Here is a 23,525-nt window from a genome sequence, read left to right as displayed (position 1 = left end):
TGCAGTTTCAAGTGAAATATAATAGTAGCTATTAATAGTATCAGATTTTACAAAACTGATACAAATTGCATATCAGACAAAATCAAATACCAGAGTATTGCCATACTACCATACTAGTTCATGGTTTTAAGCTCAAACTACTTGACGCTGGCTTTAATGGTGCAGGTGGTGTGAAAAGTTTAATGGAAATTTCTGGCCTTGGTAAGGTTGACTGTCTTGGGTTGACAGGAATTGGTGGATGGCCTATTTTAGTTGCCCAACATTATTATTCTGTGTTGATAATTACTTTTGCGGCATATATACCAGGCACTTAGGAGCCAGCACAGCTCTGTAACCTCATGCATGTCTGGATTTCAATTGCAGTCTTTATTTCCCACTCCTTTACAGCCCACCTTCCACTCCTTTGTGAGCAGCTGTGATTCTACCTCCACTACAAAAAAGTGTCATGTGTATGCGATATGCTCCAAACATGTTGTACATAGTGTGAACTCCTGTGGTGTATGTGATGTGTAGGAGATGATAGTTCAAATTTGCCTCATTAAATAGCAAATGTGAACTATTATCTCCTACATATTACTTACCCCACCTAAGTACATTTCATGCATATCACATTTAGTCGCTGACTGCACTTGTGGACTGTGCTGTAAACAGCCCCTGAACACCAATCAAGACATTATCTAATTCATCACATATGCACAAATATGCATTTTACTGTAGTGAGCTAGCTAGCTCACTCATTAAAGTTATCTGATTTTCTTTCTTATTTGGCAGGAATACTCAAGTATCTGAAAGGTAATAAATTGATGCATCTCTGGTGTAATTTCATATGTGTGCTTTGGCAATTTTAAATCTAAACCATTTATCTCAAAACTTCTAAAATAAATATGTGACCGGATTTGACAAAACAAGGCTTCTACACACATCCAATTGTCTGACTTTAACCAGCTGTAACTTGACTACTCAGCAAGCTATTGGCCTAACATTTGTACAAAGTCCTTCCATAGCATAGTAAAATACCAGTTCAAAATTGGAAACTAATGGCATACTCCTACATAATGAATGAGTTATGGTACTTCAAAGTCATAAAGTGGATGTGTGTGTAAGCCTTATTTTGTCAAATTCGGTCATTAATATGGATTGGTTTTCCAAACAATAGCTGCATAAATGCTTTTACATTGTGCTAAAGGAAATTTGTTTATTATGCATGAAGTGCTGCACTTCTGTATAATTATGATAATCAATACAACTATATTTCATTGATGAGGTGTAATGGAAACACCCTTTGCACCTACAAGGGTGTTTCTGTGAATGAAATCCCACAATTAAAAGTTTCTTTGGTAGTTACGTTATAAGTACAAATTGCAACTTACATATGAAGTGTAGAAAGACAAGCAAGTAAGTGTACTTGTAATCATGTTGAATTACTGTATTTCACAGGTCATAATATGTGTTTCCTAAATATATTATCAATGAAAATGAAGGTATAGGAGGAGATCCACCCCCACAAAAGTGTTGGAAATTAACAGTGTACCCCACCACACACCCTGGACTTACACCTCTTGTAGCACTTTTACACTCTGGTGTTATTTCTTGCAGCACCTTAGCACTCTTCTTTCACACCCTCTAAGTGTCACCACAGCACCCTTTCTAACACCTGAAGGGAGTTGTTTTTAAACATGCAACTGGACACCCCTAAAGGTGCTTTTGGTACACCTGAATTTTAACAGTGTAGTTACTAGGATTATGCTTGTCATTACACTTGTGTATCGGAACAATATTTCCTGAAACCCAGTCAAAGGGAAGAGTACCTGTTGATAGTGATTTGTTGAATAAGTGACAAAGAGGAATGGAAATATAATCTGCAGCATTTTTCAGTAGAAATGAAGTAATATTATCAGGGCCACAGGCTTTGTTAACACTCAAGTGGCACAGTTCAGCATGAACTTCTTCAGGTGTTATAGAGATTGAGTCGATGATAGTAGGATGTGAGGATTCAGAAGTTAGTGAGTCAAGATTAGAGGTATTTTCCTTGGTGAAAACTGAGCAGAAATATCTATTAAACAATGTTGCCTTGTCAAAATCTTTGGTGATTGTATTACCAGAGTCATGGAGTGGAGGGATGGGATTACGATAGCCTTTCACTGTATTAATCCACCTCCAGAATTGCTTTGGGTTGGTATGGCTCTGCTGACACAATAAATTAGAATGACTAGGAGTCTCTTGGCGACATTTTGAACGGACGTGGTTAGCCCTGGTAGTTGTTAAGGGGGATGGCACTGGCAAATACTGGGTAGGAATATGTATCAACTTGTTTACGAACTTAAATAGCAGAATTAAACGTGAATGTCCTCTACGATTCTCAAGCGATGGCCATTTCAACGTCATTAGCATGTCGGTTATACTGTCTCTGTGGTTCCTCCTCCAAGGTATGTTTAATACAAACCGTGCAGCACGATGCTGTAGCATTTCTAGCTTATGGATGGATGTTTGCTGGTATGGATCCCATATGTAGTTTAAAAGTACGCACGGTAATAAGCAAATGATTCACTGGGTTCCTGGCAGAGGGTTGCTTTCTTTCAAAAAGCAGAAAACGAAACACGAACTTTCAAATTCATACTGCCCTACCAGTCAAGACAAGAAAAGTCAACTCTTCCTCGTAGTAATTTGATAAGGTTGGATGCATAGTCTGTCTATACTGTTAGTCTGGAAAGGATCTGAGCCTTCTCACCACCTGGGTGAAAAGCGTCAAAATTCGTGCGTCATTTCAAGGGATTCTCTCAATAGTGCCAAGGTCCTTTCCAGTACTTATGATGCCATACTAGTCACCTGATTTTGTTTAAATGATAGTTAAAACGTTTGGCAGCCAGTATAGTAGCAGTTTGTATTTCTATGATTTAATATGATGCAGTATATACCAGCAGCTCACCAGGAACTTGCACCAAGCTCGAAAGCTCGAATCTAAAATGAAAAAAATTGTGCTTTTTTCGGTTTATTTTGGGATGTTTTGCAGCATAATGGTGATGTAGGGTGATCTAGTGAAGATTTGAAGCAGCTGTGGAGCATGAGAGGTGAAGTCAAATTTGGACGATTTTATTATTATTTTTATTGAATTAGCTAATTAACCAAACCATACATATACAAAGCTGAAAATAGCATTAGAGATACATGTGGTTACATTAATTAACTAAGTAAGTATCAATGTTAATTGTAAATGTTGTTATTATATTATACAAAATCCTGAACAATTTAGTATCTGTGGACAAAGACTATTTTTTTACTGTTAATACCAACCCCACCCGATCTAATGGACTCAAACTTTACAAAAATCGCTTCAACACTACTATTAGAGGTCATAGTTTTTCACAGAGAATCGTCAATGATTGGAACACCTTACCCCATGAAATTGCATCTGCACCTAATGTACTGATCTTTAAGACTAAATTAGATGTATTTTTATATGACCGCCGGTTTGATTTTATTTAGATGTACTTGAGATTGGTTTTTATAAGACTTTGTCTTCCTTATACCAATTAATAAATAATACTAATAATACTATTATTATTAGCACTTTACAGTGATTTTGATGACTTCCTTGATGCATAACTTAGAGCGAGGCGTGCAAGCTGTGAATGAAATACTAATTGACAACCACTGCTACCAAACGTTTAGGGACATATTTTGTCATGGTTTTAGTTAATAAGTAATGATTGCTGTGGCTGCAGAATCAAAACACACGGTATTGTGTCGTGCGGCCCAAGAAGCCGGCGCGCAACATCCGTGAGTATATTGACAGGAAGAAAGAAAACACAATTTTTGCAACTCTGTAGCTCTGTGCTGCCTTGATGAAGCAAGACGGTGTTTGCTGTGGACATGCCCTCAAACTTCAGCACTCCACATTCCAAATTTGAGCGAAATCGTTTCAAGCGTTCCCGAGATATACAACTTCAAAAATTGACTTAGTTTCTTCGTTTTTTTCTTCTTATTTTTCTTCCTCTTTTCGCACACTTACAAAAACTGCTATAAAACGCGAACACAATATCCGATTGCCTTGAAATTTGGCCCACAGAAGGGCAGTATAAAGGCGCATCTAGGTACCAATTGTGGCTGGAATACGATTAACAGGCAAGGAGGCATGAGCAATTATTCACGAAAAATAACACCAATATGTTGTCACGCCTACAGGGTAAACCGCGTATGGGAAGAAGCTGAAAATCGGTAGGTGAATAGATTAACTATTGAACCTCAAACCTTTCGCGGTTTTAAAGAAATCGAGCTAAAAACCAGGAAGATACAACGAAAAAACCAACAGTGTGTAACAATTACGCAATCTACATTAGCTAATAAAAAACGACTACTTGTCACGCCTACCAGATAAACCGCTTGGGGTAATGCTTTGAAAATCGCTGTACAGATGGAGTAATCATCTTAGAAAGGCTCTTCAATGGTGTAGAAGAATCAGACTTAAAACCACGGAGTTATAACACGAAATCCAACTTGGTGTAGCAAGTTCAGCTACAAACAAATCGCCCTGTAGAGAGATCAGCTAGGAGAAGCTACCTTGTAGAGAGTTCAACTACAAAAAAGTATTAAAATAAATAAAAGAAGCAATCATGTAGAGAGTTCAGCTACAAACAAATTGCCCTGTAGAGAGATCAGCTAGAAGAAGTTACCTTGTAGAGAGTTCAACTACAAAGAAACCATCATGTAGAGAGTTCAGCTGAAAATAAATCACCTGTAGAGAGTTCAGTTACAAACAAATCTCCCTGTAGAGAGATCAGCTAGAAGAAGTTTCCTTGCAGAGAGTTCAGCTACAAACAAATCACCCTGTAGATAGAAGAAGTTACCTTGCAGATCGTTCAGCTACAAACAATTCACCCTATAGAGAGAGCAGCTAGAAGAAGTCACCTTGTAGAGTATTCAGATACAAAGAAACCACCATGGAGAGTTCTGCGATAAATATATTATGTATTATGTAATTATATAATTTGTACATTTACTGATAAAATCAGAAATATTTAAAGTACATCTGCTTCATCTTTTCTTCTTCCTGTGGCAAAGAAAAAAAGACAGGTTAAAAAGTCCCAAAGCCGGCCATAGGCTGGCTTTGGGGTATACAAATACAAAAAGAAATGAAATCTAATCCAAAACAGCCAAGCTGTAAAAAAGGAGTGCGGCCCTCAAAAAGGCTATGGTGAAAAAAGATGTGAAATCCAAGGTGGCGGCCAAGAAATGGCTGTGATGGTAGGCTAATGGTAAAAATTTTAATAATAACAATTCAGGTGAATTTTGTGCCAAGGCCAAGCGGCACAAAAATTCACCTGGATTGTCGTTATTAATTTTTTTACCATTAACCTACCATCGCCACCTTGGATTTCACATCTTTTTTCACCATAGCCTTTTTGAGGGCCGCACTCCTTTTTAACAGCTTGGCTGTTTTGGATTAGATATAGATTACATCTGCAATAAGGCAAACAGAGCTGTTGGTTTTTTTGCGACAAAATCTTCAGCATTTCCTAGCCATCTACGCGAGCTAGCATATAAACAATTTGTCTTGCCTATTTTAGAGTATTGTTCCCCAATATGGGATCCATATCACCAAACCAACATAAATAAAGTAGAGATGGTCCAACATAGAGCTGCTCGTTTTGTCACAGGTCAACCATGGAGACGAAATAATAGAGACAGCATCAATAACATCCTTGAAAACTTGCAATGGCCTACACTACAAGAACGTCGCAAATCAGCTAGACTAGTTTTACTATGTAAAGTACTACATGATTTAATTATTAATTATACCGAACTGTTACCTCCCATTTAAATCTACTGTATAACGGACCCGACACTCACACAACTTTAAACTAGTACCTTACCAACCAAGAATTGATGTATATAAATATTCCTTCCTCCCAAGAACTGTACCAGAATGGAATAGATTAGATGATGAGATTATTGAGACTGACTGTGTTGAAGAATTTAAGCAAAAATTAGCCCTTTCTATGTATATAGCTAAGTAACTTATCGTAATTGTATATATTTTTATAGTTTAGTATTGTAATTGTACATACGTATATAATTAAGTAACTTGTCGTAATTGTACATACTTATAATATTATAGTTAAGTAACTAATTGAAATTGTACACATGTAATTGCACATCAGCATTATACCCCTGGAGGGTCCTGCTGATTAATAAATAGAAGCACTGGAAATGGCTAGAAAGCGTGACACAAATCAATGCTCAGAAAATTTTTACGCTCGTCACCCAGATGGTGAAAAGTCTCAGATATTTTCTAACTAACAGCATAAACAGACTATACACCCAACGTTATCGAAACACTATGAGCAAGAGTTCGCTTCTCTTTATTATTATTATTATTATTATTATTACTAGGACCGCGTCACATACAACCAAGTACATACACCAACCCTGAACGTGACAGCCCCCCGGTGAGGCTATTAGGTGGTGAATGCATTATCCCCAAATCAGCTCAATATGTCACAGTAGTGACAGATATAACACAATAGTGGCATCGTAACTAAAGGCCACCAGTAGCTAAGTGCCAGTACATCATTGGTGTGGTAATGGCGCAGTGATGTGTACAAAGTATATGTATACAAATCATACAGGAGAGAACTATACATTATTGCAGTATTGTATGCAGCAATACATTATAGGCAACATCACCATGCAGATAATAATTATTAGCCCATATACAGCAATGCATATCAACATCAACTACACTGTTAAAAATAAGGAGTAACTGTTACTCCCCTAGGGGAGTTCCCAGTGTAGGGAGGATTTAACACCCCTATATTTTTGTGGAGAGTAACTAACAACCTGCAAAGGAGTAATAGGAACCCTTTGAAAAATCTATTGTAGGGAGTTTTAGTTACTCTAGGAGAGTTCACATAAGCATGCAAGGTGTTTTCTTTACTCCATAAAATCCTACAAATGACTCCGTATAAATCTCAAATGATGTTAAAGATATACAGCAAAACTGTAACAAAATATTTACAATATCCAGCTTTATAATATTGGAAAGTCACTCAAGAGATCGGTAGCAAGGCTTCATTTCATCATCAGCAAACGACGCTTCACTGCCACTTCACTGGAGTTACTGCCTGTCACATGACATATTATCAGCTGTAGTAAATAGCAGTATAGTAAAGAAATATTCAAAAATCACACACTTGTTACCTGTACAACTGAAGGTACATCACATGCAGTTGCCAACAAAGTTGTAAAAACAATTCTGCCAGACCAGCACGCAGCATTGGTAGTGTAAACTAAAATAAGTATAGTTGCTATCATGCAAAACAGCACATTTTTGCTACCTGGAGTTCATCATTTTGTTTGTCTACTTGTTCACTGACTTCTTGCGGCACCTGTAATATATGTTTACAAATTGATGCACAGTCACTGTATGTTAACACACTTACTAGATGTTGTTTAAATTCTATGTTCTCAGTGACATTGAGACATCCGTGCTAAAAAAGTAAATATGTGCTTACGTAACTATATAAACATTATCTCCTTACAGGTCTTGGAAAGTTGATGAAGTCGAAGACACACAATGTACATTGTATCATAAAGATTCTTTTTAACTGCAGACAATATATCTTACTAGTTAATTCCAGTGAATCTGCATGTAATTATGTAAGACACTGACAATGATACAGGCTACTGACCTTACCAGCAATATCATTGTGTCCAGCTGCTAACGTCAACTGAAAGCAGACGGACATGATATGTACGCCATGTTTAAGCTAGGTGGCTTTCCTTTCCTCCCTCAAGTCTTCAACTTCTTACACACTGAATTCTAGTAGCTAGCGGTGAGTGGGCTGAATACTGTACGTACTAGTCAGTGATACGGCTGAGTCCACCGAATTTTATTCTCTTTCCCTGAGTCTTGAACTATTTCTCCTGTGTCACGATAAGGCGCCTAAACCCTCACGAGCAGTGGTGACTTCCGTTGGAGCCAGTTTAATAAACCCGGCGTGTCACACGAGACGACTCAGATATGAGCTCAAACGTGCCTGAAGAAAGAATGAACGAGATAGTGAACGTCCAGTAACAAGTAAACACTTTAGTATCACCTTTTAAGCACTACAATTCCTCAGAGAAACAAACCGCTTTCAACTACTCAACATGGATCTGTTGTTAAAGAAGCCGTTTCTATGGTAATACTCTTCACTCTAAATAATGCGCTTGTAATAGAAATGGTATTTAATAATTATACATACGTATTTCAAAATATTATTGACTCTTGAGTAACAATTCGTCCTCCTGCTTTCGTACTGTCTGTTTCCTTCACTATGTCTTGGTTAGTCTGTAAAATAAAACATGAGTAGCTAAATGGCTGCCATTGAAAAGGAAACCTAAATAATTACTTTCCTTTTTACATTGAGTGGCTAAAATTGAACTGGCTAGTTAATGGAGAAAATATCATAGTGAGACAGCTATAAGTGGCTCATCATTCAGTTCAGCTATGTGGCCTCATTAGCTAGCTAGCTGTATATATATTACTACTAGCTAGCTGGTAATGGGAACTCTTCAGTTTGGTGCTTTCACTTACTTGGAGTTCTCTTTACCCTTAGTGGGTTACTGTTACTCTCCTAGTAATCCGAACTCCCCTTTTAGAGTAAAATATTTTACTCCCATAGTTACTGTTACTCCCCTGTTTTAACAGTGTAGAGCTAAGTAAGGTTCATCAGTGATGTAGCAATGGCACAGTGATGGGTGACACACCATAGTTATGCATACACAACTTTCAGGAGATAGCTACACAATGCTGTAGGCGTATGCAAGCCAGATAAACCAGATAAAGGAAGACAGCCAAGCCACTAGAGCCTAGTAGCTACGCCAGGTGAAAGCAAAAAAGATTAAGCACGTATTGAATTGCCTGACACCAACACAAAGAAAGTTCGCCATGCCAGCTGCACAAGACAAAATTGTTTACTTGTATTTTATATGTAACTGTAAGCTTATTGTAAAGAGCGTGGCATATGTCAGTTTAATGTTTTCTTGTATTGTTTATTTACGTGAATGAATCCACTGGCAGCTGGCATGGAGACTTGAGATGTTACAAACATAAAAACTTACTTGTAATCTTCTTGTTTACACAAGTGGCTTCTGGCTCACCTGCACGGGCATCACTAATCTTCTTCGTGCAATATGTAAGTAATTAAGCAAGGGTGTGGTACTGGGCGTTATATAGAATTACACGTATGGTCAAGTCATCAGCACAAACAGGAGCGACAATTATACGTTTGTGCCTTCATTCACAGGCGAATCTATCCCCGGTTAGTTCATGTCTCTAGGCCCCGTAGTTTTCTCAAACATTAATTATTAATTATTTAATTATTTATTTATTTATTTAATTATTTATTTATTTATTTATGACGTAATTTTAACCGCGTTTCGTATTATTCTTAGTACTTGGTTGTATAATTAATTAGCAAAGCCAACCAGGGGCAACACGCTAATGTCCATTACATTTACACACAATACCAATCAGATTGTTCTTAAAAGTTTCAATGTCAATCTTGTCAATATCAGAAGTAGGTATTTGGTTCCATTGATTAATTGTTCGTGGTAAGAAAGAGTACTTGTAAATATCGATTCTTGTTGGTAAGTGAAATAGCTTGAGGGGGTTGTTGGATTGAGTGTATGATACTGGAACTGATGGAGGTATACAACGATTGGGGTTATCCTGGGTGGTAGGGTAGTTTGAAATCGAAACTTCGTATTTCTTTGTCTGTTTTTTCAAAGAATGCAACCCTGTGCTGGGTACCCAGCAAATGATCATGACCATGGCATTGTTTAAGAAGAATCTTGATGATTTATGGAGAACAACAAGATATGGGCACTCTCAAAGGCCTGCGGCCTAGTTTGACAGTCTTGTACTGCCAAGCAATTTTTGTCCATTAATAATAATAATAATAATAATAATCATTTACTAGGCTAGTAAGATAACTGTGTAGTAACTCATGGTAAGTATCAGAAGTGTTTGGAGGTATGTATACGACACTAATTATAAATGGATGTGATGTGGTAATGAGGACAGTTGTGATTTCAACATCAGATGGGGATTCCAATTGTCTACTGGTGATATTGTCTTTAACAGCAAGTAAAACACTCCCACCTCTAGAAACTCTATCCTTACGATAAATGCTGTAACCATTGGAAATTATTTCATTGTCAAATATATCTTAGGGCAACAAAGTCTCTGTGATGCACAAGATGCTATAATCAGATGAAAAAGCAAAAGTTTGAAAGTTGGATAGCTTGTTGACAAGACTTCTGGTATTCATTAGACACTAAATTGAAAGAAGCACATGACAACTACTATAAAAGACTGTTTGATAACTCCTTTAGTAGTAACCGACGACAATTTTGGAAATACATCAGAGCCAAGCGTCAAGACAAACCTGATATACCTGCATTATTCGTAGACGATCAACTAATTCATAGTGCAAAGGATAAAGCTAATGCTTTGAATAGTCACTTTAAATCAGTTTTTACAGAAGAAAACTTGTCAACAATACCAACTATGGATAATCATACTGATGTACCCAACATGCCTGATATATCTATTTCTCAAGCTGGAATATACCAATTACTTACATCACTTGATGAACACAAGGCCAGTGGACCAGACCGTATATCACCTTACATCTTAAAGCACTGTGCAGATGAAATAACACCGATATTACATATAATTTTTACTCAATCTCTATCTACAAGTCTTTTACCAAATGACTGGCTAAACGCTAATATATGTCCTGCACATAAAAAGGGTAGTCGTAGTAATGTTGCTAATTATCGTCCTATTTCATTAACCTCCATTTGTGCTAAAGTCATGGAGCATAGCATATATCACTCTATCATGAACCACCTAAATCAGAACAACATATTAATTGAAAATCAACATGGATTCAGAGCTAACCATTCATGTGTAACCCAACTCATCACACTATATGAAGATATCTCCTTTGCTTTAGACCACCAAAAACAAATAGACATCATCCTATTAGACTTTTCCAAAGCATTTGACACAGTACCACACCAGCGACTACTAACCAAATTAAGATTCTATGGAATTAATGGTAATAGTTACAATTGGATCCGAACTTGGCTTACTTATCGCTCCCAGTGTGTTGTGTTAGATAGCGAATCCTCAAGTCCAGTACCGGTGCTTTCTGGAGTACCACAAGGCACAGTGCTCAGACCATTAATGTTTCTGTTGTACATTAATGACATTACTAAAGATATCAACTCACCACTCCGCTTGTTTGCTGATGATTGCCTACTTTACAGAGTCAGAGACGTAGCCAAGGGGGGCAAGGGGAGGCATTTGCCCCCCCATCACCGTAGTGTTTTTTTTAAGACCTCCGTCACAAGCTTACCAGTAATAAACTGACATGCAAATGACTATAAATTATGTGCGCTACTCAGCGGTATCACCAGGGGTTGCTAGTGAACGCGCACACACAACATTCGACTTGCTCGTGAATCCACAGAACGAAAATATTAGAGCCACACTTCTATATTTAGCCTAGATTACTCACGTGATCAGTGTACATCATTTTCGAATCTAAAGAGTGACCCGCTCTAAAGGACCTCGCCGCGGCAGGAGTCGCAACTCACAAGTGACGAAGGAGACCAAATGACGCTACGAACCTACTGCCTACGAGGTGATAAAGTGTTAAATGTACCAAGTTTATTTTCTCGAGTTGATCACACTAGATTTTGTACGGCAGTGCAGTAATTTATCAGTCAGTCAGGCGGATCAGTCACAAGCTTACAAGTTCTGCTAGCAAGAAACACAGATGGGATTTCATGCAATACGTGGCATTTGAATTTCGCCGAGTGTAGTGAGTGAACATGTCATCCTGTCAGCAGTGTGCTAGGACTGCAGCACAAGTTGTGGCGAACGTAAAGTAACTTGTATTAGTACTAAAATATAGTTCTACCAGAGTTCTACCGGACTGTGGATGAATTTGTTGGAGTACAGTTGTGGCACGTGCGATGATGCTCGACGAATATATCACCATTGATAAGTGATTATCAGTGCTGAAATAGTTACGTAGCTAGCTGTGTAAGCTGTAAATAATACAACACCGTATGTTGGCTAGCCCACCACTGGGTCATTAGCCCTTTTTGCAATCATGAGTGATTTTGAGCGTTTCGTGGGGGCATGCCTGCCCCTCCATCATCTTCTGGCTAGCTACGCCCCTGTACAGAGTTATTAACAGTGCAAAAGACACCAACATGCTTCAAGAAGACCTGAATAGGTTATCAGAATGGGCAAGCACCTGGCAACTTAGATTCAATGTTAGTAAATATACTGTCATACGTTGTACAAGATCCTTGACACCATTCAATCACGTCTATACCCTCAATAATCACATCTTAAATCTATCTGATCAACATACTTACTTGGGAGTAATCCTTAATACATCACTATCTTGGTCACCACACATTTCTAGTATTGTTAATAAAGCATCTAAAACACTTAATTTCCTGAAACGTAACTTTAAAAATGTTCAGAACAAGTTAAAGAATCTGCTTATCTAACAATGGTCAGGCCACAACTAGAATATGCATCTGACGTCTGGGACCCTCACAAAACTGGAGATATTGTAGAGCTAGAAAAAATACAACGAAGAGCAGCACGCTGGGTAATGAATGATTATGGTAGACTTAGTTCTGTCACCTCAATGTTAAATCAACTTTCATGGCCAATTCTCCAGACTCGCCGCAAATTATCCCGACTACAAACTTTACACAAAATTTTTTACCAACAAATATCACTTACAATTCCTCCATACTACCTACCAACATCACGATCCACGAGACAGTACCATCCACTGCACTACATCTTACCACATGTATCTACCACAGCACACCAAAATAGTTATTTTTCAAGAACAATTAATGATTGGAACTCCTTACCAGTAGATCTTGTTGAAGTTGCAGATGCTGACATTTTTAGAACTGGACTACAATCATTATTGTAATTGTGTTACATGTATTCGGGCAAATCTGAGCACACCAGTAGGGCTGACTGCTCAGTAATAATAATAATCATATTAGTCAGACAAATCTGTAGATCATTTGCATTGTGTGAGATACAATATTGATTATGGGCATGCAAGTTATTACAGTTAATTCCAGTGCTAGTACCACATAGATTAGTGGAAGTGTTATAAGGAACAAGAGTTGAATAAAACTTTAAGGTCCCAACTAGCTGAGAAAAACAAAAATGGTAACCAGTATCGAATAAAAAACGGGAAGATAGTGCGGAGGTCGGAGACTTGAACACCCACCTCCGCACTGTGGACCCTTTTATCAACCATACTAATGAAACTCATTTTCTCAAATTATTGAACATTAATTGTCGTAGCCTACGAAGTTTATGTAAAAGAAATCAACTTGCTAGTATCCTATCACATCACAATATAGACATTATTCTTGGGTGTGAATCCCACATTGATGAGTCCTTTTTATCTGCTGAGATTTTGCCAAATACATACAAAATTATTAGAAAAGATAGATCTCTTGGTGGTGGTGGTGTATTTATCGGGTTTAAAAACTCCTTACAATTGTCTGAAGTAACAACTCTTACTTCTTGTGAGTCTGATGCCGAAATGATTTGGGGGAAACTCCACATTCATAACCAAAAGCCATTGCATATATGCTCTCTTTACCGGCCCCCTTATAACTCTTGTAGTTCAATTATAAGTTTAAAGAATTGTTTATCACAACTGCACACTGAAGATCCTGAAAACTCTCCATGTTTGCTAGTTGGTGGTGATTTCAATTTCCCAGACATCTCATGGCAGGATGGCTATGCCCACATCAATCCCAGCCCAACATATGGCACTGACACTAACAAACTTTTTGTAGATACTATCAATGATCATGGTCTAGAACAACTTATTAGTGTACCTACTCGAGGTAACAATATACTGGACTTGATATTGTGTTCTCATCCCAGTCTCATATCAAATGTAGAAATAACTCCAGGAATTTCTGACCATGATGCAATTCTCTATTGCTTTGAATTACCAAATAAACCTCTGTCTGATAAAATAGACCATCCCATCTATCTGTACCACAAAGGAAATATGGAGGGTGTTAAATCAGATATATTAGACTTCCAGCTGCAATTTCTTTCAAGCAATCCCTACTCCAACGATGTTGAAAGTAATTGGAACAACTTTAAACAAGCTATAAACAATGCAATTACTTCACATATCCCTCAAAAACCACCACAATCTAGAAACAACCTCCCATGGATTACCCCTTCTATAAAAAGATTAATGAACCGTCGAACTCGTTTATATCGCAAAGCTAAATCTCTTCAAACTGAAAAGGCTTGGAATGACTACCGTATTCTAAGAAATAAAATCACAAACTGTATTAGAAATGCTCACACCAAATATCAAACTAACCTATTCAACGAAAATGAAAAGACAAATCACAAGAATTTCTGGAAATACATAAAGAATATTCGTAAAGACCAACATGGTATACCTCCTTTAAATGAAAATGGTAATACTATCAACAGCTCTAAAGAAAAAGCTACTGTTCTAAACAACAAATTTCAGTCTGTATTTACTCAAGAGAATACCACTGACATACCAAACTGCGACGGCACTCCACATCCTATAATTCCAGATATTGCAGTTTCATGTGATGGTGTACAAAACCTCCTCCAAACTCTAGATCCAAGTAAGGCATCTGGTCCTGACAACATCCCTACCAGGATTCTAAAATTTTGTGCAAAAGAGATTGCTCCAATTCTAACTGTTATCTTTATCCAGTCCCTAACATCTAGACATATACCAAATGATTGGCTAAAAGCCAACATAACACCTGTGTTTAAAAAGGGGGATAGAAGCAACACCAACAATTACCGGCCAATTTCACTAATTTCAGTTTGTTGCAAGATATTAGAACATATTATGTATCACCACATTGCAGAGCACCTCAACACCAACAACATACTAATTGACGAGCAATTTGGTTTTAGAACAGGTCATTCATGTGAGGCTCAGCTCATATCTGTTGTTGAAGACGTACAATTGGCCATGGATAATACTTCCCAAGTAGACATGATTTTCATTGACTTTAGGAAAGCATTTGATACAGTTCCGCATTGTAGACTCTTAAACAAGCTTTCTCACTATGGGATTCAAGGTACAACTTATGACTGGATAAAGATTTGGCTGACTCAGCGAACACAGCGTGTTGTTGTGAATGGACATGATTCAAATTTTGTGCAAGTTCAGTCAGGTGTTCCCCAAGGAACTGTTCTTGGCCCATTGATGTTTTTGCTCTACATTAATGACATCAAGTGTGGCATCTCATCCCATTTGAAACTTTTTGCAGATGATTGCATATTATATCGAACTATCAATAGTCAGCAAGATCAATTATTATTACAACATGACCTCAACATTATATTAAAGTGGACTGAAACTTGGTTAATGGAATTAAACACTTCCAAGTGTGTGGTACTTACCTGTAGTAGACTAACATCCTCCTCTACTTTCAACTATACTATCAGAAATTACTTTTTGCAGCGAGTTACCCAACACCCTTATTTAGGAATTCTCTTAGACTCAAAAATGTCATTTACACCTCATATCAATCAAGTTATCTCTAAAGCAACAAGGATGCTAAACTTTGTTAAACGTAACCTTTATAGATGTTCTGCAGAAACTAAATGTTTAGCCTACACCAGTATAGTGAGACCACTGTTGGAGTATGGATCGGCAGTATGGGACCCCTACTTGCAGAAGGAGATACAAAGTATAGAAATGGTACAACGACGTGCTGCTCGTTGGGTCAAGTCAGACTACCGATATAACAGTAGTGTTACATCTATGTTAGCAGATCTACAATGGCCATCACTTCAACACCGACGATACGTGACTAGATTAAAAGTATTCTACAACATTGTTTACTCCTCATCAGTCTTAACAGTCCCAAATTATTTCACCAACACCACATATCCCACCCGCCACCACCACCCCTTCCATTTTGAGATTCCGTTTGCTAGAACAGATCATTATAAATTCAGCTATTACCCCAAATCTATCCGCGATTGGAACAATTTACCAACTGACACAATAGAATCCCAATCTCTACAAGTATTTTTAGATAAATTATAACTGACTCTCATCTATGTGATTTGTAATGTTTTTTCCTTACCTGAACATATCAGTTTGTAACTGTGTTTTCAGTAATCATAATCATAAGTGCTCTGATCATTAGCTAAATTAATAAGAGTGCAGTTTGGTGTATCAGGAACTAGTCAATTGCTGGAAGAATCCATTGCAGTTTTACTGTGTGTAGGTTGGGCAGGGATGAAAGAGGATTAATAATTTGGCCATGTAGTTTGTTCAGGATACAAAGTTTGTTGTTGCGAATTCTGATGGTGTCGCAATCCCTATTGCGAATGAGATCACGTGAGGTCATAAGAACGAGTTGAACTAGTTATTATTATTATTCTAATTATGGTACCAAGGACACGTTTTTATGTTAGTGGTTAATATTGTGAATAAAGTTGAATTGTGAACCAGCGCTCGTACTGTCCGTAGCGACATTTGGTGCCGAAACCCGGGACTCTCTTAAGTGTTGGACCGCCGCCTCCTGTCCGTTTTTTAACCTCACACAAAGAAGCTGTGGTACCGTGGCATATATTGCGTGATAACGATACCCCAGAAGGCGAGTGGTAATACTTGTTAAGATTTGGTTTTTTGTTTTGAGTTTCAACAGATCGCCAAAATGCCAGCGATTTCGACTTTGAAGAGTTCCCGAACGAGAGAAAAGAGAGCACTGGTTAAAGAGAACACCGAGGCAGGTACATTACTGCAGGCAGAACTGAGTGATAACCTGCCAGAAATGCTAAAGCTAAATTTATCGATCGGCAAGGTGTTACTTAATTTACAAACAAAGCTCGCGAGATTAGAAACCGCAAATGATAAATTAGTAGAGGCGTTAGAACAAACTGAAGACACTGCAGCGTCCGAACAGTTCCAGAGTACACTCGACGAAGAGAGCGAAATGATTGATGACTGTATAAGCAAGATCTCACAGCTGAAAGTTATGAAAGAAGGAACGGAAAAAAGGCGTAAGGAATTGGAAAGTACACAGACTCTCGGGTTAGAACAAACAGTTACACAAGTACAAGAACAGGTAGATAGGTTAAATTCAGCTCACTCAACACCTACCTTATCAGGTCACTGTAAAGCATTAATACAATATAATACAATACAATATTGTCTCACACCCCTACTGAAACCTCTACAAAGCCACCCAAACTTGAGATACCCACATTCAATCGGGATTTGTTGAAATGGCAAGAATTTTGGGACACCTTTGAGGTGACGATTGACAAAGGAAAGTATTCTTCAATTGATAAGATGAATTATCTGAAATATAAACTAACTGGTGAAGCCTTGGATGCTATCTTGGGGTACCAGCTGTCAAATACTAACTATAAGGTTGTGGTGGATGTACTGAAGAGAAGGTTTGGGAATACGCAGCTGATAATTGAGGCCCATTACCGTAATCTTACCCATCTCCCTGCAGCAACGAACCACCTTAGCAAGTTGCGACAGTGCTATGACAGTATTGAGTATCATTTGCGGAGCCTAGAAGCACTGGGTGAGGACATTGAACACAGGCACTTTGTAGCCTTGATTACAGAGAAGTTACCTAAAGCAGTGCTATATCAGTTATACATGATGAAGGGAGAAGAGGACTGGACAGTAGCCAAGTTACGAGAACTTTTGGGCAAACACATCACAGCAATGGAGATGGCAGGTGGGGAAATACACCATCCTTCCCAACTTCCTCCAATCCAGCCAGCGTATAAACAAGGACACCAACAGAGAGAATTCCGTAGTTACAAATCTACTGCTGGAGAGCTGTTGGCAGGAGGTAGTAGTGACCCAAGCCAAAGAAGTTCTCAGAAAGTTTTGAAATGTGTATTTTGCGGCCAGAATCATTGGTCTGACGAGTGTCCCAAGTACACCACCCAACAAGCAAGAATAGAGAAGCTCAAAGGGTTATGCTTTAAGTGTCTACAAAAGGGGCATATGGCTAAAGATTGCCAGAGGCAAAGAAGTTGTTATCACTGTGGTAAGACCAGCCACCACCGAAGTCTGTGCTCTAGGCTATTTACGACTAATGATGGTGAGGTACATGATTCTGAATTACAGACCATTAGCGCACGAGGTGACCCAGAGAAAGCGGAGAATGAAGGAGCAACGGTAGCTTGTGGTAACCAAGTGCTAATGCAGACAGCTACAGCTACAATATTGAAGAGCCCAGGCAACCAAGCAACTCAAGTCCGAATGATCTTAGACTCAGGCAGTCAAAGAACTTATATAACAGAGAAGCTAGCAGACAATCTGAAGTTAACATTGAAACCACCAGAGAAGCTGATGGTAGCGACCTTTGGATCTGACAAACCCAAACAAATTAAGTACAGGCCTACCTCATTGCAGCTGACATTGAAGGATGGAAGTGTTATGTCCATTGAGGCGAGTGTTGCGCCACACATCACCGGGAAAATAAGTCGTCTTCCACTGAACCCAGAAGATCTTGCGTTTCTTAAGAATGATGGTTGGGAACACAAGTTAGCAGATACTCTTCCAAGTGAATCAGAACACGGTTCAATAGAGATGCTAGTAGGCAATGATTATTATTTTGAATTGCTGCTTCCAAGGAAAGTGGAATTAGGAAATGGCTTATTTTTATTCCAGTCAAAACTTGGGTGGATTTTAGGAGGCCGATACCCCTCAGTGGATAACACTGATGAAACGCCAAGCTTGCTTGTGAGCACTATAGGAACAGCTCCTCCTTGTATGAAGATTTCAACTCATATGCTTAGTAATGCCGATTCATCAATTGTTGACAGACCTAACATGGAATGCTTTTGGAATTTGGAGTCAATCGGAATCAGTGATTCCCCAATATCTTCTGATGATGATCAGGCATTAGAAATGTTTAACAATACTGTCAAGTTTGATGATGGCAGATATCTAGTACAGTGGCCATGGAAGGAGTCCCCTCAGCTGTTACCAGAAAACTACTAGTTAGCGGTTGGTCGGTTAAAGTCCACACTTAACAGATTAAAGAGGAATCCACGTTTGCTTGAAATGTACTCAGCTGTTATACAAGAGCAAGTAGATAGAGGCGTAATTGAGAAGGTGTCTGGTGAATTTGTACAAGGTGTGGTTAAGCACTACATACTACACCATGCAGTAATCACTCCCACAAAGAATACCACTAAAGTAAGGGTGGTATATGACGCTTCGGCAAAGACCAAGCAGAATAATAAGAGCTTGAATGAGTGCCTCTATCGAGGACCAGTCATATTACCTGACCTTTGCGGATTACTGATTAGGTTCCGGTTGAATGCTATTGCTGTGGTAGCAGATGTGGAGAAGGCCTTCTTAAGTGTAGGACTCCAGCAACAAGACCGGGATGTGACCAGGTTTTTGTGGTTGAAGGATCCTAAGAATGTGGCTATTGAGGGAAACCTAGAAGTGTTTCATTTTTGCAGAATCCCATTTGGAGTGGTTTCCAGTCCCTTTCTTCTGGGGGCTACTATTACTCATCACTTGAAACAGTGCAACACTCCCTTAACAGCTAGTTTACTACGAGATACCTATGTAGACAACGTGGTCACGGCCGTTCAGAATGTAACTGAAGCTAAGACACTTTACACTAAAGCAAAAGAATTGTTTACCAAGGCCTCCATGAATTTGAGGGAGTGGGGTTCCAATTCTAAACAGTTTATTGAGTTTGTTGAAGAAAGAGACAGAGTCTCGGGTGTAGTGTGCAAAGTCTTAGGTATTGTGTGGAATTGTGAAGATGACACCATAGCCATACCAATTTGTTCCAACACAAAGAAGAAAAGGGTGTCCACCAAACGTGAAGTGTTACAAGTGATGGCGTCAATTTTTGACCCATTAGGATATTTTACCCCTACTGTGTTAATGGCTAAGTTGTTTGTCCAAGAATTATGGAGGGAGAAGTGGGAGTGGGATACCAGTCTTAATGAGGAGAAAACACAAAAATGGAAAGCGATTTTAGACGGCTTAGAATGTATTCCACAGCAGATGATACCTAGGAATGTTAGACTAACAGGAGAATCGGTCGAACATGCATTACTTTGTTTCAGTGATGCATCCACTAAAGCTTACTCTGCAGCGATCTATTTATATCAAGTTTCTGAAACCTCAACTAGGGTTGATTTGATCTTTGCAAAGGCTCGTCTTGCTTCTGAAGGCATCACTATCCCAAGGCTAGAACTGTTGGGAATACTCATTGGAGTGCGAGGCCTGAAATTTGTTGAAAGGGAACTTGGTTTTCCTGTTACGTCCAAAGTGTTACGGACTGACTCACAGTGTGCGCTGCAATGGCTACAGTCAACCAAACCCCTTCCAGTGTTTGTTGCCAATCGTCTCAAGGAGATACAGTCATTACATCGAGTAGAATTCAAGTATGTGCCAAGTGAAGACAATCCTGCTGATATAGCTACCAGAGGTAAAACACCTCTAGAATTGTCCTCCTCAATCTGGTGGAATGGTCCACAATGGCTGCAGCAGCCAAGGGATAAATGGCCCAAATGGGAGTTACCAGAAACCAAGCCTAATCCTGAGACCAGAGGTACAGACACAGTGTTTTATGAAGCTAAACTGATAGCGGGGGAGGTTGCTCAGTCAAGCAACAATGGTACTCAGTCAAACAGCAAGGAATTAACAAGTGGAATCGGTAATGTTATCAAGGAAGAGAATATTTCCAGCCTGTCAAGACTGCTAAGGATCACAGCCTGGTTACTACGATTTGTAGACAAATTGAGAAAACAAACTAGTAACAATGGACCACTGATAGCTTCTGAAATTAATAGAGCAAAGTTAAAGTGGGATCTTTACGTACAAGACAGATGGCCTACATTTCAAAACAGAAGAACAATTGCTAGACTCACCTTCCTATTCAAGATTGTCAGGAGCTTACTAGCAATACCTTATCAATACTCACGGTAGTGAGTCGCGCGGCCAGTAAAGCAGAAACGCGCGCCGCAGACAATAAATGACGCGACCACTACGTGAGGATTTTAGGTGGGGTCTATTCTACGGAACGGAACGGAACGGAACGGAATGATGGACTAAACTGCGGAACGGAATGCTTTCTCAGATTGAAGCTTGCAGCTTACCATTGCTGTAGAAGTTATCAGTGGCACTTCCAGCAGGTAATCAAACGTACCCCAAGAAAGATAAAACGAATTTAAGGATCAATTGTGGGTTCTTGTTGGTTGTCATTAGTAACGAAGTACTAATTGTGGGAATAGCTGACTCAGTGTGTTCATCTTCAGATATATCAAGTAGGGAACTTAATGCATGACTTGTTTTTACTAGTATGTGAGTTATTTTTACTTACTTGACTTTAGAATGTACAGTCTGAGGCCCAGCCTTTCTAATCGGCATAAATCAGTATGTGTATAGCTACACTACAAAGGAAACAAGTATGGTGACAAGCTGAATCAACTCAGTCTAAGCAAAATCTAAAGGAATTTTGTGCAGTGTGTGAGGAGCAAACATTCAGATACCTCAAGGAGGCTATATTGTGGGAACATCAATTATTCATTAACAGAGTAGTGGACTATTGTCAGATCTCAGAATTCTGGATGGGGTCTATTTTACAGAATTGAATGCTTTCTGAATCAACTTGCAGCTTGGATAGCTGCTATCATTGCTGAAATTGCATTTTATCAGTGGAACCTCCAGGAAAATGGAATAGGATAATTATAAAACATTGATTAAGTGATTGTTTAGGTAATAATGACTTTATTCAGTCTAATAAACAGAATATATGGTTGATTGAGTGAGGTATCACTTTCAGAATGTTCAGACGACCAGTGATGAGATGCATGGATTCATCGAATTTTTGTTGTGGTTGGAGACATTAAATATCCAAAAGCAAACTGACTGTATAATATTTATTCACTTTCTTTATATTTTCTCAATTTTGAGCCTGTATACAAATAATTGAATTTTCCTTGTCAATAGAAATCCTAGAATAAAATGGGAGAGAAACTTATCTTTGTTTACCTATACTGTACAACCAAGAGTTTGTAATACTCTAATACTGATTTGTATGGGGGAGAGTGTCTAACTCTCAGTATGACCTGTACAAACACCCTGCGTAAAGTTCACCTTTCATCAAATCAATACCTTTACTGGGGGATAGAAAACTGTTGATTAGTGTTGCTGAAGAAGGTAAAGCCTTTGTTCTGAAATAAGGCCGAGGTGTTACTTTAAGCAGGGTGTTTGGTGAATGCATTCAAGTTAGACACTCTCCACCTTATTATGAACTCTTGGTACAACTTCAAAGGAAAATGAAGAAAACATACAGATGAATCAATAAAATCACTACAGTAAGGTGAATTACAGACTAGTGAGATCTTGGTTAATTAATGACAGTGGTTGGAGATTAAGTGTGGTAGCTTCTTGTTCTTGAATATGTTGCAAAGTGGAAGTACAAATCAAAATGGGATATCAATTTCATTATGAAAAATTTGTATACATAAATAATCTAGCATTACTATTTCATTTGTCCTCCACTTAAACATGCTACAACAGTACTAGTGTCAGTACATTGGCAGTGAGTCTACCTTGAAATTTCAACTCTAGAGTAGATCCAACACAGAACAGCCCGCACTGTAACAAATACACGTGATCCCACTGTAATTTCATGGACCAGCTGGACTGGGAATCACTTGAAAATAGACGAACAAATTTAACCTGTTTTGTTTGAAGTGAAGCATGTGAAATGTTACACTTAAGAAATCCTAGGATTCTTAGGTGGTATGTAATTAATGTGAGTGTTCTATTTCAGGTCTGACTAGATACATTGAAATTACACACACATCCTGGTCCAAATCACATTTGCCTGGTGGCTACGGGCATGGTTTCACATGCGGCTTATAATAGAGATTTGGCTGATCTTGGAGTTTTGGCATTTAGCCTGATTCAAGGCTAGCAGTCAGACACATCCTTGAATTGTGCAACAGATAAAATCAGCTCACTATTGAATATGGCATTAGTCCACTGCACCAGCTGTTAATATATATATATAACTCCATGCATACACTTCAGTGATGTTTGCAGAATATACCCTCCTGCAGTCTGCCTAAATTTATTTGCTCCTCACACACTGCACAAAATTCTTCAAGTTTTAATTCAGCTGGCTCTTTCCTGTTACCAGTATCTTCCTGCTTGCTTTATTTATACACTGACTTATGACTTGAAAGACCGGCCCAGACTGTTTTCTAAAGTCTAAATAAGAAAAACAGCTCACATAAAGTTCCCTTCCGTATGGATGAACATCACTGATACAGCTCATCCCACAATAATACTTCGTTACTAATGACAACCAACAAAACCCCACAATCGATCCGTTAATTCTTTTTATCTTATGTTTAATCACCCACTGGA

The 23,525-nt window shown here is 38.5% G+C and overlaps 2 protein-coding genes and 1 long non-coding RNA gene across 6 annotated transcripts in view; 1 reads left to right on the top strand and 2 right to left on the bottom strand.

The window, feature by feature from the left end:
• The window catches only part of LOC136261384 (adhesion G protein-coupled receptor L4-like), a 200,593-nt gene that overhangs the window by 5,646 nt on the left and 171,422 nt on the right, over window positions 1-23,525 (top strand). The gene's annotated exons all lie outside the window — the stretch shown is intronic.
• LOC136249621 (uncharacterized) lies at window positions 6,962-9,327 on the bottom strand. 3 transcript variants are annotated; one of them, XM_066041710.1, is made up of 8 exons: window positions 9,103-9,327; window positions 8,097-8,329; window positions 7,694-8,036; window positions 7,539-7,642; window positions 7,440-7,487; window positions 7,335-7,385; window positions 7,198-7,286; window positions 6,962-7,143 (listed from the first exon to the last, which is right to left on the bottom strand). In XM_066041710.1, exons 3-8 carry the CDS (start codon window positions 7,743-7,745, stop codon window positions 7,140-7,142), a joined length of 348 nt encoding a protein of 115 aa, XP_065897782.1. In that variant the 5' UTR covers window positions 7,746-8,036; window positions 8,097-8,329; window positions 9,103-9,327; the 3' UTR covers window positions 6,962-7,139. The 3 variants fall into 3 exon arrangements, with proteins under 3 accessions (XP_065897782.1, XP_065897773.1, XP_065897764.1); XM_066041701.1 differs by lacking the exon at window positions 9,103-9,327 and having other exon boundaries at window positions 8,097-8,195; window positions 8,244-8,505; XM_066041692.1 differs by lacking the exon at window positions 9,103-9,327 and having other exon boundaries at window positions 8,097-8,505.
• On the bottom strand, window positions 10,489-11,533 carry LOC136249612 (uncharacterized). Of its 2 annotated transcripts, XR_010698302.1 has the most exons (4): window positions 11,283-11,533; window positions 11,143-11,242; window positions 10,949-11,094; window positions 10,489-10,897 (listed from the first exon to the last, which is right to left on the bottom strand). It is a non-coding gene; the product is annotated as an uncharacterized lncRNA (long non-coding RNA). The 2 variants fall into 2 exon arrangements; XR_010698301.1 differs by having other exon boundaries at window positions 11,143-11,533.

This window comes from Dysidea avara, chromosome 1, assembly GCF_963678975.1.
Source record: "Dysidea avara chromosome 1, odDysAvar1.4, whole genome shotgun sequence".
NCBI classification, from domain to species: domain Eukaryota; kingdom Metazoa; phylum Porifera; class Demospongiae; order Dictyoceratida; family Dysideidae; genus Dysidea; species Dysidea avara.
The sequence above is the reverse complement of the archived record's forward strand: the minus strand, read 5'-3'. Positions and strand labels throughout refer to the sequence as shown.

Coding starts and splice junctions, on each gene's coding strand:
- LOC136249621 (XM_066041710.1), bottom strand. CDS start 7,745: ATGTCCGTCTGCTTTCAGTTGACGTTAGCAGCTGGACACAATGATATT. Junction 7,488..7,538: donor TCATCAACTTTCCAAGACCT/GTAAGGAGATAA, acceptor TTACTTTTTTAG/CACGGATGTCTCAATGTCAC. Junction 7,386..7,439: donor TAGAATTTAAACAACATCTA/GTAAGTGTGTTA, acceptor CATATATTACAG/GTGCCGCAAGAAGTCAGTGA.